Source organism: Notolepis coatsorum (genome assembly GCF_963971535.1).
Source record: "Notolepis coatsorum genome assembly, chromosome: 6".
Taxonomy (NCBI): domain Eukaryota; kingdom Metazoa; phylum Chordata; class Actinopteri; order Aulopiformes; family Paralepididae; genus Notolepis; species Notolepis coatsorum.
Genome location: NC_140170.1, coordinates 63,341,470 through 63,358,747, shown reverse-complemented (window position 1 = coordinate 63,358,747; position 17,278 = coordinate 63,341,470). Strand labels below are relative to the sequence as shown.

The following is a 17,278-nucleotide window of genomic DNA, read 5'->3' as shown; positions in this document are numbered from 1 at the left end:
AGTGCACCTTTTTATAAGATAAGATATTCCTTTATTGTTCCCCTGGGGAAACAATAGCAGCATGGGGAGGGGAGGTACAGGTATGGGCAGGGGAATAGTAGAAATAGGCAATAAAATTAGGTCTGAATATAAAAATATACGAAAAAATAAACGGTGTAAACAATATAATTACCTCTGAATATAAAAATATGAGAAAACAGAAATTGATTGATCCCCCTGGGGAAATCCAGGGAGGGGGAGGGGAGGTACAGGTATGGGCAGGGTAATAGCAGAAATACATAAATATAGGCGATCTGAATATAAAAATACGAAGAAAGAAAAATAAACATTGTAAACAATATTATTAACACTTTGAGCGCCATGCCTGGTTTTCCTTTTTACCGGCTGAATGCCACCATCGTCGCCAATGTTAACGTTAATATCGCCTAATCTGGCGGCTACGTGGCGTAGTGGGCAAGGCGCTCGCCACGAAATGCTGGAGACGCTGGGCTCGTCAGTTCGAGCCCAGCGCTCCACATTTGCTTTCAGTTTAGCTGGTCGTCCGTACTAATACACATTGGCCGTATTAGGGGGTGGGAAACTGATGGGTGGGGATCGGGCGTTGTGGACAGCGACTCCTACAGGTCGGTTGGTGCGCCTGCGCAGTAGAATCAGGAAGTGTCGGGGGCAGCGTGAGCCTCCCACGCGTTACTCCTCGCCACTGAGAGATCGAGCTGCGCAGGTGAAAAGATGCGACTGCTGTTACCTCAAGTACCGGAGGGGACTTGTGCTATGTATGACTTAGTCCACATTGCAGCCGGCTTGTGGGAGGCAAGAAACAGCGTCCGTGACAGGGGAGGGTTGAATTGGATGATACGAAATTGGGATGGGAGAAAATATAGAAAAATGGGAGAAAAAGTGGATAAAAAAAAAAAAAAATGCCTAATCTATGTTTTAAATTATGGCTATGTGTCTAATCTGCCCATCGCATTATCAAAGACTATTTTCCAGTCAGTGCTGTCAAGGCAGATTGTTTTTTTATCGCGTCGTTTCCGTTTCAGAGCAGTTAGAAAAGCCCCCGTTTTGATATAAAAAACAGCCCATTCTGGAGCATTCTATGAAAATCGTCTTTTAGTGGAATATTCCACAACGTTGATATTCGTCGGCCTTTTTATGAATAGTTTTCAAATAAACACTAGATGATCAATATTATACGTGCACGCAAGCACATTACGGCCGCGCACGGATAATCGCCTCGTTGATTTCCTCTCGGACTTTTACAGTGAAACCGAAAGAAGACATTTCACAAAACATATTATCTTCATCAAACTTACTCTGATTATCCTAACACTGATAACATAGAGTCCTTACCTGACATCAGATGGTATCCAACTGGTATATTCCAATTCCTGATCACCATTCGAAAAAATCGATACGTGTATGGATCCAACGCGATACTGTAGAACTCCATGATCAGCGGGGATCTGAGGTTCCAAAATGAACTGTGGTAACCCCGGCTGGATCAGTGGACTGTAAAATGTGGAGTACCGGATTTCTTTCCCCATTCATTTTCATTGAGTCCATTCCAAAATCACTTATGTCATCTGGGAGACGACAGGGGGGCGCTTTTTTCCACAGTGATCGCCGGCGCCGCTCGGCTATTACTCGGGTAGGCTCGGGTGATGCAATAATTTTTCAGATCGCTAAAAAAAAAAAAAAAAAAAATCAGAGAAATCTCGTGAGTGGCTTTCAACCACCTATAAAAAAAACACGAGAAATCTCGTGAGTGGCACGGAAAGAGTTAACTCTGAAGAGAAAAATAAGAGAAAAATAAACAGTGTAAACAAAGGTGCAGGTGAGGGTCTGTACGCCCTCTGCTGGTGTGTGTGTGTCCTGGTTCCCTTCTGACCGCCCCCTCACTCTCTCCGCCTGCCGGGTCCTTCTCTCCCACAGTGGCCGACCACCCGTGCCAGACGGAGAACGGAGGCTGCAGTAACCTGTGTCTGCTCTCCCCGGGAGGAGGCTACAAGTGTGCCTGTCCCACCAACTTCTATTTGGCGTCCGACGGCAAGCAGTGTGTGTCAAACTGCACCGCCAGTCAGGTGAGTCATCCTGGAGCTCGCTTGACACCGCGGCGCGCTTCTGAAGAATAACACACCACTGTTAGGAATGTCTGACCACTGAGTGTGTCTGCCTCGTCTCAACCACCAAAACCTGCACGGACTACAACGTATGACGTATATCGCGCCAGTTAGGGCACCTTGTGTATACTGTTTATTTTTACTCTTACTCATAGTATATATTCAGATTTGTTTTAAATCTTTTTATTTTTCATGAGGTTTCACATTCAATCGACAGATCTACAGAATGTTCAGTGTCACTCTCATGAACAATTTTTAACAATTTTCCTTGTGCTCCCCACTCAATCCATTCTCCCATCTCTCACTCACACTCACACACACTGGGACATACACACACGTACAAGCGCACACACGCGCATACAGGCATACACACACACACATACACACATACACTTGCCCACATACACACAAATAAACAATTAGACAACAAAAAAAAAGAAAATAATAATAATAAAAATAAAGTAAAATTAAATAAAATAAAGGGACGGTAGGTAAATCATAAGTAAATAAGGAATAAGGAATAAAAGTGCAAATGTCGGTATTGTAAACAGTGACATTTTATAGCACCCAGTTGCGCACACCCGCTTATCGATGGCTACTCCGACAGAGAAGGGTCCGGGCCGCTGCGTGTTCAGCTCCCTTTCCCAGACCCGACCCCGTGGGGGCAGGGTTTGACAGCCATGCGCAGGCAACCAGGCACTTATACACAGACAAAGAGCCTCAACAGATCAGCTAATCTAATCTGCTAAAACTCCACGTCTGTTATTTAGATATGACACATTTATAGGACTACATTATGAGTTTCCAGTTGAGTATAGAGTGGATTCCAAAGTTCTTGAAATAAGTGACCCTGGTTGTGCTTTTCAAGCGTTATCTTTTCTAAGGGAAGAAACTGAGATATTTGTTCTATGAACATATTGAATGTTGGTGCGATTTCATTTTTCCATAGAAGAAGTATACATTTCTTTGCAAAATATGTTATGTATACCAGATATATTCAGATTTGAATTCTTTATTGCCTATGTTTATTGTAACATAATATAACCGATGGAGCATACAGACTGCAATCTTTGTTTAAAAAAGATTTTCTCCTATTAATTATATTGTTTACACTGTTTATTTCTTTCTCATATTTCTATATTCAGGCCTAATTTGATTGCCTATATATTCTACTATTACCCTGCCCATACCTGTACCTCCCCTCCCCCATGCTGCTATGACACCCAAATTTCCCCAAGGGAATCAATACTGGAATATTAGGGATGTCCGATATTATCGGCCTACCGATATTATTGGCCGATATTGGCATAAAAATGTGAAAATATCGGTATCAGTTTAAAAAATATATATATTTGAATTATTTAAATTCTTTATTTTTTTACATTTATTTAACCTTTATTTACCCAGGCAAGCAAGTAAGAACAAATTATTATTTTATTTATTGTCAAAAGTATGCATGATGTTGTGTTAATTCCACAACAAGAGATATGTAATGTAATGTTAATTACCTGAAATTATTCCGTTTTTTTGGGGGGGAACCCTGCATATATCGGTATCGGTTGATATCGGTATCGGAAATTAAGAGTTGGACAATATCGGTATATCGGTATCGGTAAAAAAGCCAATATCGAACATCCCTATGGAATATCATATCTTATCTTATCTTAACCTATCTTATCTTATCTTATCTTATCTTAACCTATCTTATCGTATATCTTATCTTATCCTAACTCCGCCCTGTGCTCTTCCTCCTCTCAGTTCGTCTGTAAGAACGACAAGTGCATTCCATTTTGGTGGAAGTGCGACACGGAGGACGACTGCGGGGACCGGTCTGACGAGCCCGCGGACTGCCGTGAGTGATGATGATGATGACGATGAGGATGATGATGAGTGAAACCGTTTCATCACTGCACCGTGTGTGTACGGTGTTGTTCTGACGCGCTGTTGTTGTTGTTGTTGTTGTTGTTGTTACGCTGTGTCTCCTCCCTGCAGCGGAGTTCAAGTGCAGGCCGGGTCAGTTCCAGTGCGGCACGGGCATCTGCACCAACCCTGCCTACATCTGTGACGGAGACAACGACTGCCAGGACAACTCTGACGAGGCCAACTGCGGTACGGCACGCTCAAAACACTCAGACATACTTACTATTAGGGATGTCCGATATTATCGGCCGATATTGGCATAAAAATGTGATATCGGAAAATATCTGTATTTATTTACCGGTAACCTTTATTTACGCAGGCAAGCAAGTAAGAACAAATTATTATTTAATTTATTGTCAAAGTATGCATAATGTTGTGTTAATTACACGACAAGAGATATGTAATGTTAATTACCTGAAATTATTAATTTGTTTGGGGGGGGGGGGGAAACCCAGATTTTTTTTTTTTTTTTTTAATAATGCTTTATTGAAAGTGCATAATGTCATAAATCATGATTGGCTGCTCAGACAGGTCATCATGAGACGTCATCAGCCATCAGGCCATATAAGGTCACAGCTGTCCACTGCTCAGGCACTCTAGGAGAGTGGTTCCCAAACGAAATAAAATAGAAAATGTATATAATATAATTTTCATTAAAAATACAATTGTAATTGTAGTTGTGTAATATAAAACATGGTATTATAGTTTGTTATTCTCACGTGTGTGTGGCTGCGAGCGCACGTCCCATCTCCGGTCTAGCTGACTGTACCCCTGGCTCTCTTATCATCAGCATTATGAGATAGTAACTAAATAGTAACGCACAGCCACTTGGAAAAGTAACTGTAATCAGATTACTGGCTTGTAAAAAGTGACAAGTTAGATTACTATTTACTGAAAAAAGTAATCAGATTAGAGTAACTAGTTACTTAGTAACTAGTTACTGGCATCACTGTATTCCCCTTAGCTGTTACCTTATAGACCTGTTTGCTGTTTACAAACATACCGTGTTCGAGCCAATCAGCAATACCAACTGAGTCACGTGACTAAATTACCCCGGACCTGCGCGAGCTGCTGCGCTAAAAGAATACGACAGGGCTCTATGGAGAAACCATGGCACTCCTCTGACTAAAAGTTGTTTCAAACGAAAACGGCTGGATGTAATTCAGCCAAATCAGCATGGCTGTGAGTGTGAGTCGTTGACCTTTTACATTATCTAGCTTTGGCATGAATTGATTGTTTAGATCGCTAGCATGGCTAACAAATGCAAATATATTGTAGTCTGCCCCGTCGTTCTGACCCGGATTACGTTCCTTTCTGCCCCGGTGATGCGTGCGCACACCGAGTCTGACGTATACTGTACAGCGGACAGGTCTATCGCCCGGTGTTTTTTTTGTGTGTGTCTATGTTGCTAGGCAACAGACACAAACCAAGAGAGCATAGGTTTGGTTTCAATATTGGAGTTCTGGGATTCTAAACTATTTTAGCATCAAACACTTAATTTCCTGCATTCTGGTGTAATTTTATGAGAGGCACGTCTTGCAAGGTTGAGATGGTATGGTCCTGTAAGGGTGTCTGAAATTGTATAATATAGTAATATATAGTGTTTTGATCCCTTTCATATTAGCTATCTTCTCAATATTGAGGGGGACATGTCCCCTGCAACCCCCTAAATCTGCACCTATCGACACAACTATAGTTGTCTACATGATGGGTTTGTTGCTGTGTTGGCCAATATCAGTTATTCTATAGTGTCAGCTCAGTTTTGGAACACAGGGTTTGTGTTTTGTTGTTGTTGAAACCAGTTATGTATAAAAAAAAAAAACTCTTCTCGTCCTGTATCCAGATATCCACGTGTGTCTGCCCAGTCAGTTCAAGTGCACCCATCCTAGTCGCTGCATCCCAGGCATCTTCCGCTGCAACGGACAAGACAACTGTGGCGAGGGAGAGGATGAGAAAGACTGTCGTAAGTCTGTTACTGTCCCCTGTATGGTGTTTCTGTCTTAAGTATGTTACATACTAGGTCCCACAGAACATAATACTGTATCAGCTATAATTAGGGATGTCTGATATCATCGGCCGATATTGGCATTAAAATGTAATATGGGAAAATATCGGTATCGGTTTAAAAAAAAATGTAATTGTTAATTTTTTTTTTTTTTAACCTTTATTTACCCAGGCAAGCAAGTAAGAACAAATTCTTATTTTATTTATTGTCAAAAGGATGCATAATGTTGTGTTAATTCCACAACAAGAGATATGTAATGTTATTAATTTACCTGAAATTATTCAGTTTTTTGGGGGGGGGGGGGGGGGGTGTATGATATCATCGGCCGATATTGGCATTAAAATGTAATATGGGGAAAATATCGGTATCGGTTTAAAAAAAAATGTAATTGTTAATTTTTTTTTTTTTTAACCTTTATTTACCCAGGCAAGCAAGTAAGAACAAATTCTTATTTTATTTATTGTCAAAAGGATGCATAATGTTGTGTTAATTCCACAACAAGAGATATGTAATGTTATTAATTACCTGAAATTATTCAGTTTTTTGGGGGGGGGGGGGGGGGGGGGGGGGGGGTAAACCAGTGCATATATCGGTATCGGTTGATATCGGTATCGGAAATTAAGAGTTGGACAATATCAGTATATCGGTATCGGTAAAAAAGCCAATATCGAACATCCTAGCTATAATACTTTATTATCAATATACAATAACAGTTGTATTGTATATTGCAAGAGTGGTGATGTGATGATGCGTCCCCCTGGTGGAGGATCTGGAGGATGTTAGGATCTCTGGGTAACAGTACTGTATATTTGCATATCGTATATGTCACAAATGTAACAGTACTGTCCCTATGCCATAAATGTCATGATGTCATGTATGTTGTGTGTATGTCATAAATGTCACTATGAATTGAAAATGGGGGACCCTGATGTAAACAAGACAAACGTCTTTCTCTGGGTCTGCATCCCTTAACAATTGTGTGTATTGAGCCGTACTAGTGTACTGTACCCATTCTGCAAATCTGTTAATAAAGTTTTCATTCATTCACCGCCCCCCCACCCCCCCCCCCCCCCCCCCCCCCCCCCCCCCCCCCCTCCACCGTCTGTAGCGGAGGTGACGTGGTGCTCCTAACCAGTTCCAGTGTGCCGTCACCAAGCGCTGCATCCCGCGGGTCTGGGTGTGTGACCGGGACAACGATCTGTGTGGGACAAATCTGACGAGCCTGCAAACTGCAGTAAGGACAGACATATACACCTCTATGAGGACCAGCGTCCTGCACATATACACCTCTATGAGGACAGTCTGCTGCACATATACACCTCTATGAGGACCAGCGTCTGCACATATACACCTCTATGAGGACCAGCGTCCTGCACATATACACCTCTATATATAGCGGCACGGTGGTGTAGTGGTTAACACTGTCGCCTCACAGCAAGAAGGTCCAGGGTTCGATTCCCGCTTGGGGACCAGGTTTCCATGATCCCAGGTACCCAGGTGGGGTATCTCCCAGGCCTTTCTGTGTGGAGTTTGCATGTTCTCCCCGTGTTCGCAAGGGTTTCCCCCCCGATAAGATAAACCCAATGGAAAAAACATGCACACAACAGATCGCTAACGCTGTGGCGTCCTTGACGAAGACGGCGGGAGCACTTGGATTGGGTCCCCTGGCGCGGCCCTCGCCGATCGCCTGTCTGCTCCCAGCTGCCCTTGGGGGGAAGGACGACGGGATGGGTTAATCGCAGAGATGAATCGCATCTGCGATCCTACAAAGAACAATGCATGCGTGTGTGTTCCGGTGTGTGTGTGTGTAACCGGTGATGTGCTAACCGCTAAACATTGAGGGATAGTTGCATGCCAATTAAAGACCTCTGAACAGGTCCTGCATTTATTTATTATTATGAGGACCAGCGTCCTGCACATATACACCTCTATGAGGACCAGTCTCCTGCACATATACACCTCTATGAGGACCAGTCTCCTGCACATATACACCTCTATGAGGACCAGTCTGCTGCACATATACACCTCTATGAGGACCAGCGTCCCTGCACATATACATACACCTCTATGAGGACCAGTCTGCTGCACATATACACCTCTATGAGGACCAAGTCTGCTGCACATATACACCTCTATGAGGACCAGTCTGCTGCACATATACACCTCTATGAGGACCAGTCTGCCTGCACATATACACCTCTATGAGGACCAGTCTGCTGCACATATACACCTCTATGAGGACCAGACTCCTGCACATATACACCTCTATGAGGACCAGTCTGCTGCACATATACACCTCTATGAGGACCAGTCTGCTGCACATATACACCTCTATGAGGACCAGTCTGCTGCACATATACACCTCTATGAGGACCAGTCTGCTGCACATATACACCTCTATGAGGACCAGTCTGCTGCACATATACACCTCTATGAGGACCAGTCTGCTGCACATATACACCTCTATGAGGACCAGCTTCCTGCACATATACACCTCTATGAGGACCAGTCTGCTGCACATATACACCTCTATGAGGACCAGTCTGCTGCACATATACACCTCTATGAGGACCAGTCTGCTGCACATATACACCTCTATGAGGACCAGCTTCCTGCACATATACACCTCTATGAGGACCAGTCTGCTGCACATATACACCTCTATGAGGACCAGCTTCCTGCACATATACACCTCTATGAGGACCAGTCTGCTGCACATATACACCTCTATGAGGACCAGACTCCTGCACGTATACACCTCTATGAGGACCAGCCTCCTGCACATATACACCTCTATGAGGACCAGCCTCCTGCACATATACACCTCTATGAGGACCAGCCTCCTGCACATATACAGTACACCTCTATGAGGACCAGCTTCCTGCACATATACACCTCTAGAATGTCTCTCTCTAGCTCATCTCAGTGGTAGTTGGGGCAGGTAAGTGGGGAGTGGATATACTGTCACTCTAAACCCTGTAAGGCCCAAATTAAATTGACATGATCAACTTCAGAGGCCAGAATGTGGGACCTATAAACACATTTACCATCCAATAGCATTGTGAGGCTGAACAACAGGACCCATTGACTATGTAAATGTGTTAAACACATTTCTTTTTTTAAACTACTATTTTTTTAAATATCCAAAAGCTAAAAGTGATGTTGTAAGATAATTGGGTCAAAACAATGTCCTTTATATGTATTGTTCTTAGTGGATGACTCTCTCTCTCTATATATATATAAATGCGGTAAATAGAAATATATAAATGTATATATACGGTATATACAGCACCATTGTACATGCTACAATAGTGCTGTATATACTGTATATATGTACTTTTTATATATATTGATATACTATCCATGTGACCCAATTTTCTAGCTGTTTACCTCTAAACGTTAATTTCATTAATTAATTAACATTTCGTTCCTACACTTTGCTGACATAATCGTTTCTCATTAGTTCCTTGGTGCTAAATCGTTATGTGTGTCAATACAGTCAAGTATTTACCATCCTCTCTCTCTCTCTCTCTCTCTCTCTCTCTCTCTCTCTCTCTCTCTCTCTCTCTCTCTCTCTCTCTCCCCCTCTCCCAGCCCAGATGACATGTGGTATGGATGAGTTCCGCTGTAAGGACTCAGGTCGCTGCATCCCAGCTCGCTGGAAGTGTGACGGAGAAGACGACTGTGGAGACGCCTCGGACGAGCCCAAGGAGGAGTGCGGTGAGGAAGGGTTGAGGAGCAGTGTGGTGAGGAAAGGTTGAGGAGGAGTGCAGTGAGGAAGAGTTGAGGAGGAGTGTGGTGAGGAAGGATTGAGGAGGAGAGTGGTGAGGAAGGGTTGAGGAGGAGTGTGGTGAGGAAGGATTGTGGAGAAGTGTGGTGAGGAAGGGTTGAGGAGGAGTGTGACGAGGAAGGGTTGAGAGAGTGCGGTGAGGAAGGATTGAGGTGTGGTGAGGAAGGGTTGAGGAGGAGTGTGGTGAGGAAGGGTTGAGGAGGAGTGTGACGAGGAAGGGTTGAGGAGGAGTGTGGTGAGGAAGGATTGAGGAAGAGTGTGGTGAGGAAGGATTGAGGAAGAGTGTGGTGAGGAAGGGTTGAGGAAGAGTGCGGTGAGGAAGGTTGAGGAGGAGTGTGGTGAGGAAGAGTTGAGGAAGAGTGTGGCGTAGGGCTGACCTTCGTTTAATTTTTTTTGGAATTCGAAACTTCGGGCCGAGATTCGATTTTAATTCGAAGCTTCGAGATAAAAAAAATATTTAGAAATCAATTATTATAATTTTTTTTGTATGTTGTGGGACTTGTACAGCACTTTGTTCAACTTTGTCAGTGCTGTAAAGTTTAAACCTTTTAAAATCTTAACACATTGGTGGCCAACCACGTATATATACGTGTTTCGGATCCAACGCTTGAGGGCCAACCACGTATATATACGTGGTAAGGTTGCGTTGGCTTTTATTCCATTGTAATATCCTACTCAATGTCACCGAGCGGCACTGCAGATTTACCCTACTCTTGGGATTCGGAAAAGTGCATTACCGGCCAGATCCTCGTAGGGGCGCTGTCTCGATAATGCATTGTTCCCTGTTACAGACCGGTGTTTTTTTTTTTATATCATGGGTGGACTTTTTTGTTAGCCTGAAGCTATGCCTCTAGCATGTAGCCTGGAATACTTTTTGGGACGCTGAATTCAGTATGCAGTAAAGGAATATAGCATCAGCCAATAGACATATCGATCTACCAGATAGTGATCGATAACTGGGAAATCCATTTTGGCATCCAACCGGCCCACGGTAAGAGCTTTTTCACGTAAATTACAGCCCGATCGGGCCTTGCTTTGATAGCCGACCAGCCGATCAGCGTATGAGGCTAATGAGGCTAATGCCGTTATTGGTAATCAATCATCAGAAACGATGTCCCGCACAAGCAGCACAATGAACATAAATCTGTTAGTGCCGAGTCCGACCTCATCTTAAATAACAAACAGCATTGCTTGTTGTAATTAACACTTTGGGTGCCATGGGTTAAATTCATTATATACCATAGGTTGCCGGCTCTATTTGTCTATGGAGAAGTACCCCTTCTTTGCATGGCTATAACTTTTTAAATTCTATTGCTACATTGCCAATATTAGGGCCCATTCAAAGTCCTATATGTATTGTTCATTGTGTAGCAACGTTAAACTTTTTCTCTTTCTGCAGCTTTCTCCAGAACGTGATATATAGCCCCAAATGCATTATATTGATGATGAAATACAGTTTGATGGCAATCGGGGCGATATAAAAAATTTCAATTGGACGTACTTCTAGAATGATCTACGTATGATCTGATGATGACCGGATGGGCGGGGGATCGTTTATAATTCCGTGGGCAGCGTTATATCATTCATCTAGTGTGGGTGATATGTTCATCATAACAGTTTATATGGAATACGATAAAAAATAACGCTGAATCTTACCGTATCCTCCTCGCGCCGTTGGGCGATGAGCGTGGAACAGTCATTTACCTATTATGGTATGTAGAAATATCGGGTCCATTTCCAGCTTGTATAATAGTATATATGTCCAAATCATGTTGTTTATCGAGTTATTGGCAATCGATCGCTATGTATTGTGTCGAGTCCCGTGAGCCAAACAGAGTGCCCGGAAGTAATATGGTCGACCAGCACAACCTCCATAGCACTTCCTGTTTGGCGATTGCGCCGATCGGCCACCAGATGGCGCTCCTGAACCGCCAGAGAGCTCAGTGGGTCCTCCTGGTGGATCTCAGGCCAGCGGAGGGGAAATATGAATCCGATCGCAGATTTTTGAAATATTGATATAAGGACGCTGTACAGCGTCCTCCGGCAACTTGAGCATGGCCGGGAATGACGCTCTAAAGTGTTTTCCGGCAGTCAAAGTGTTAACAAAGAGAGGCAGAGTTGATTTTGCACAACAACAACAACAACAACAACAACAACAACAAAAATCTAAATAACGTTATTTTACATTTTTTTTTTTTATATATTCAAATTTTATTTTCATATTCGAATCCCATGCCCATCGAACGAAGCTTCGAAGTATTTAAGACAGCCCTAGTGTGGCGAGGAAGGGACTGTGCCAGTCCTGACTGTGTGTCTCCGTCCTCAGATGAGAGGACGTGTGAGCCCTACCAGTTCCGCTGCAAGAACAACCGCTGTGTCCCCGGCCGCTGGCAGTGCGACTACGACAACGACTGCGGGGACAACTCTGACGAGGACAAATGCGGTAGGTCTCTCTCTCGTGTGTCCCGTTTCTCTCCGGCTCCCATGTCCTCTCACTGTGACCAGAGACTGGACCGATAAGACGAGGACGGGACGCAGGACCCCCGGACCATGCTCTCACAGGAGATATAACGTTACTTCTTACATCTTACTATTATGCACTTTGCTACTAAGTAATCTAACTTGCTAAGTAATCGAAGTATATTACTACTAGGGGTGTAACGATGCGACCTCACAACGATTAATTTCTATTACGATTATTCAGGCAACGATTCAATGCATCATGAAATCGCTTCATTTGACCACGATTCGATTTGATTCAATTCGATTAATTTTCTATCAGTTAATTCCCCCAAACATTTTGAATACACAAATGTGGCTGGGGGAACTGATTCACTCAGCATGAATGGAGTATAGGTCAATTAAAACAATACACACACACAAAAAAACATAATTTTTTTTTTATTTCTTTCCCCCCGCTTAATTTAGATTATAATCGATTCTAACATTTTCAAATCGATGCAGTTGAATCTGCATTTCGATTAATCGATGCATCGTTACACCCCTAATTACTACCTATTATGCACTCAAGTCTGTAGCACTCAACTTCGACACTGTTTGACGAACAATCTTACTTAATCTTAGCTGCCAGAGTTGTACGCTTCCTGCTGACTTGTTGTACAGAACTTGTAGGTTGCTTTGGATAAAAGCGTCAGCTAAATGACTAAATGTAAAAGTGAGACGGGACAGTTTGAGGACACCGACGACTCCTCGTGTTTTTATTCCAAGGAGGTGCGTCTTCGACTCAGGCCACGCCCCCACATTACCGTGTGCACGACGCGTCTATGCCTTCTACAATGCTGTTCGGTTTCCGGGTTCCTCTGATTGGCCACTAAGCCCACGTGACTCTACGCTAGCATGCCCCCCTTACGCCTGAGAGTCACACACAGCTAGTGGCAGGCAGAGAGCCTTGCTACTACTAGCCGAGTGATGAATGAAAATGTCGTTGTACATATTGTGTATACACCGTTAGAAGCTAACGTAGCTTAGCTTGGTAGCTATTGTGCTAACAACATCCCGACACCCAGCTTGTTAGCCAGCATGAATGCCCGATGTAGAAGGCATAGACGCAGGTCGCTTGTTGGCCGGCATGAGTGCCCGATTTGGGGTGGTTCTCTCCTCTTTGTGTGCCTTTGTCCTTGCGGGTGTTCTGCCGGGGGAGCTTGTGGACGCGACAATAGTGGTGGTTGTAGGGTGTTTGAGCTTGTAACACAATGATCAAACACCTTATAAATACTATTGTCATGTCCATAAGTTCCCTGGCAGAATACTTGTGAGGACAAGGGTATACAAGGAGGAAAGAACCATTTTAAATCTGGTATTCATGCTGGCTAACAAGCTGGGTGTCGGGATGTTGTTAGCACAACAATAGCTACCAAGCTAAGCTACGTTAGCTTCTAACGGTGTATACACAATATGTACAACGACACAATGATTTACATTATTACATATGGTAACGTGGTTGTGGCTTTTACAAATAGTGGTTAGCTTTAGAGATGGATGGCTATGATCACGGAGCAATAGTGCTGTTAGGTGAAACAGATACATTTTCATTCATCACTCGGCTAGTAGTAAGTAGCAAGGCTCTCTGCCTGCCACTAGCTGTGTGTGACTCTCAGGCGTAAGGGGGGCGTGCTAGCGTAGGGTCACGTGGGCTTAGTGGCCAATCAGAGGAACCCGGAAACCGAACAGCGTTTTCTAGAAGGCATAGACGCGTCCACGACACCGGCGTGGTTTATTCAGATTCAGATTCAGATTTTTATTTTCCACATGGAAGCAATACAATCATAGAGTTTTCATACAAAATCATAAATACCATACCATGGGCAAAAGGAGCAGGGAGAAGAATAATTCGTATAGTTACCTGCCCCCTATTCCTAAACTAAACAAGTATCACTTGATGGTCGGCGTACAACCTAATTTACACAAAATAATCATTTATACCATATTATACAAAGAAACAAACCATATTATACAAAGAAACTTGTGTGAGATCTAAGTAGATTCAACAGATTTCTAAGCGGTGGTAAGTGTGTGTGTGTGTGTGTGTGTGTGTGTGTGTGTGTGTGTGTGTGTGTGTGTGTGTGTGTGTGTGTGTGTGTGTGTGTGTGTGTGTGTGTGTGTGTGTGTGTGTGTGTGTGTGTGTGTGTGTGTGTGTGTGTGTGTGTGTGTGTGTGTGTGTGTGTGTGTGTGTGTGTGTGTGTGTGTGTGTGTGTCTGTACAGACACGTGTGCGTTTTAAAAGCATGGTATTTACTCAACCCACGCGCACGCGTGTCGGAAGACGTTTGATTTATTTTTGGATCGAGTTTGTTTTGTAGCCATTCTCACATCTCACGTCATCTCATGTCTATCTTGCATTTCACACTGGCCCGCTGGCGTGAGCCCAGAGGTAGGTGTTCCGAAGGAGCCGTCCATCCCCACGACCCCCGCCCCCCCCCCCCCAGTCCTCAGTGTGTACCTCCCCCCTCCCTCCCTCCCCTCCCTCCCTCCTTCACTTTCTTTGACTCCCTAGCTGCCCCGCCCCCCCGCTTCTAGCGACCCCCCGCCCCGCCCCGTCAGCTGTGGTGTGACTCTTCTTGTGCATTTGGTTCTAAACGTTTAGTCTCCCGTAGTCTCTTCAGCAGCGCTCCCTGTTCCAACACGGTCTCACATGAGAAAACCTAAATAAAAGTACTAATCTCGACCGCGGGGAAAAAGGTTACATAATGTACGTTATGTTATATAGCCATACGTAATATTTGAGTAATGTATTTTATTTATATATGACGAGGAGTCGAACTAATGATGCTTGTACTAGACCAAGACACCCGCCCCCTGATACAAACACAGCAATACTATGATGGTGGTTCGTTTTAATGCTAAGATAGAAAGTTAGGGTCAGGGTCAGAAACTAGGGTCTCTAGTCTTGAGCAGTCTGGTCTCACTTAAAACACTAAACTTTCTATAATTTCTAACATTAAAACAAACCATCATCATAGTAGTATTGCTGTGTTAGTATCATGGTGGGTGTCTTGGTCGTCGCATACTATACAATATGTCAATTTATTACCTATGGCTATAACATAACATACATTATGTACTTTTTTTCCTGTGGTTAATAAGTACTTTATTTACGTATTTTAAGCGAGATCGGGCTGCCTATTCCCACCGCTGCCTGTCGACTCTTGTTCTTTCCAGCTCTTCTCTCTCCTCTCCTCTCTTCTCCTCCCGCTCCTCTCTTCTCTCTCTTCTCCTCTCCTCTCCTCTCCTCTCCTCTCCTCTCCTCTCCTCTCCTCTCTCTCCCTCTCTCTTCTCTCTTCTCTCTCCCTATCCTCTCCTCTCCTCCCCTCTCTTCTCCTCTCCCCTCTCCTCCCCTCTCTCCTCTCCTCTCTCTCCTCTCTTCTCCTCTCCCCTCTCCCGTCTTTCCTCTCCTCTCTCCTCTCCTCCCCTCCTCTCATCTCCTCTCCCCTCTCCTCCCCTCTCTCCCTCTCCTCCTCTCTCTCCCCTCTCCCCTCTCCTCTCTCCTCTCCCTCTCCTCTCCTCCCCTCTCTCTTCTCCTTTCCCCTCTCCTCTCCCTCTCCCTCTCCCGTCTCTCTCCTCTCCTCTCCTCCCTCCTCATCTCCTCTCCCCTCTCCTCCCCTCTCTCCTCTCCCCTCTCCTCCTCTCTCATCCTCTCTTCCTCCTCTCCCCTCTCCTGTCTCCTCTCCTCCCCCTCTCTATTCTCTTCTCTTCTCTTCTCTTCTATTCTCTTCTATTCTCCTCTCCTCTCTCTCCTCCTCTTCCTCTCCTCTCCTCTCTCCTTCCTCTCTCCCTTCTCTCCTCTCTCCTCTCCTCTCCTCTCCTCTCTCCTCTCCTCTCTCCTCTCCTCTCCTCTCCTCTCCTCTCCTCTCCTCTCCTCTCCCTCTCCCCTCCTCTCCTCTCCTCTCCTCTCCTCTCCTCTCCTCTCTCCTCCTCTCCCCTCCTCTCCTCTCTCCTCTCCTCTCCTCTCCTCTCCTCTCCTCTCCTCTCCTCTCCTCTCCTCTCCTCTCCTCTCCTCGTCCTCTCCTCTCCTCTCCTCTCCTCTCCTCTCCTCTCCTCTCCTCTCCTCTCCTCCACTCCTCTCCCCTCCTCTCCTCTCCTCTGTCCCTTCTCACCTGTCCCCGTCTCTGTCTCCAGTGCCTCGCCAGTGTTCAGAGAGTGAGTTCTCCTGCACCAATGGCCGCTGCATCGCCGGGCGCTGGAAGTGTGACGGAGACCACGACTGTGCCGACGGCTCGGACGAGGGTAACGGCTGTTTGGACTGGATACACTCTACAGTTCATTTTATATTCAGAGTTGGTTTACTGTTTACACTGTTTATTTTTCACATCTTTTTATATTCAGATCTAATTTTGTATTGCCTATATTTATGTCTTACTACTATTACCCTGCCCATACCTGGACCTCCCCTCAGTAAAGATCAATAAAGTGGCACCCCACACTAACCCACACTAACCCAGACTAACCCAGACTAACCCAGACTAACCTAGACTAACCCACACTAACCAGACTAACCCAGACAAACCTAGACTAACCCATACTAACCCAGACTAACCTAGACTAACCTAGACTAACCCACACTAACCTAGACTAACCTAGACTAACCTAGACTAACCTAGACTAACCCCAGACTAACCTAGACTAACCCACACTAACCTAGACTAACCCAGACTAACCTAGACTAACCTAGACTAACCCAGACTAACCTAGACTAACCCAGACTAACCCACACTAACCCAGACTAACCCAGACTAACCTAGACTCTAGCGATACTCATTTGTATTTGTGTTGTTGTTCTCTTTGTAGAATGGCTGTGAGGTGAAGTGTGACAGCGACCAGTTCCAGTGTAAGAACGGCCACTGTATCCCCCTCCGCTGGCGCTGCGACGCTGACGCTGACTGTCTGGACGGGCAGTGATGAGGAGAAGTGTGACAGTGGTGGTGAG

General features: G+C 44.7%; 1 protein-coding gene across 1 annotated transcript in view; it reads left to right on the top strand.

Moving 5' to 3' along the window:
• Positions 1-17,278, top strand: part of LOC311229511 (low-density lipoprotein receptor-related protein 1-like) — a 375,389-nt gene that overhangs the window by 296,391 nt on the left and 61,720 nt on the right. The window contains 12 exon segments of the mRNA XM_084315588.1: positions 1,933-2,081; positions 3,879-3,972; positions 4,113-4,229; positions 5,884-6,003; positions 7,154-7,167; positions 7,169-7,249; positions 7,252-7,279; positions 9,640-9,765; positions 12,162-12,278; positions 16,471-16,577; positions 17,140-17,241; positions 17,243-17,273. Of these exon segments, the coding sequence (XP_084171714.1) occupies positions 1,933-2,081; positions 3,879-3,972; positions 4,113-4,229; positions 5,884-6,003; positions 7,154-7,167; positions 7,169-7,249; positions 7,252-7,279; positions 9,640-9,765; positions 12,162-12,278; positions 16,471-16,577; positions 17,140-17,241; positions 17,243-17,273 (1,086 nt within the window).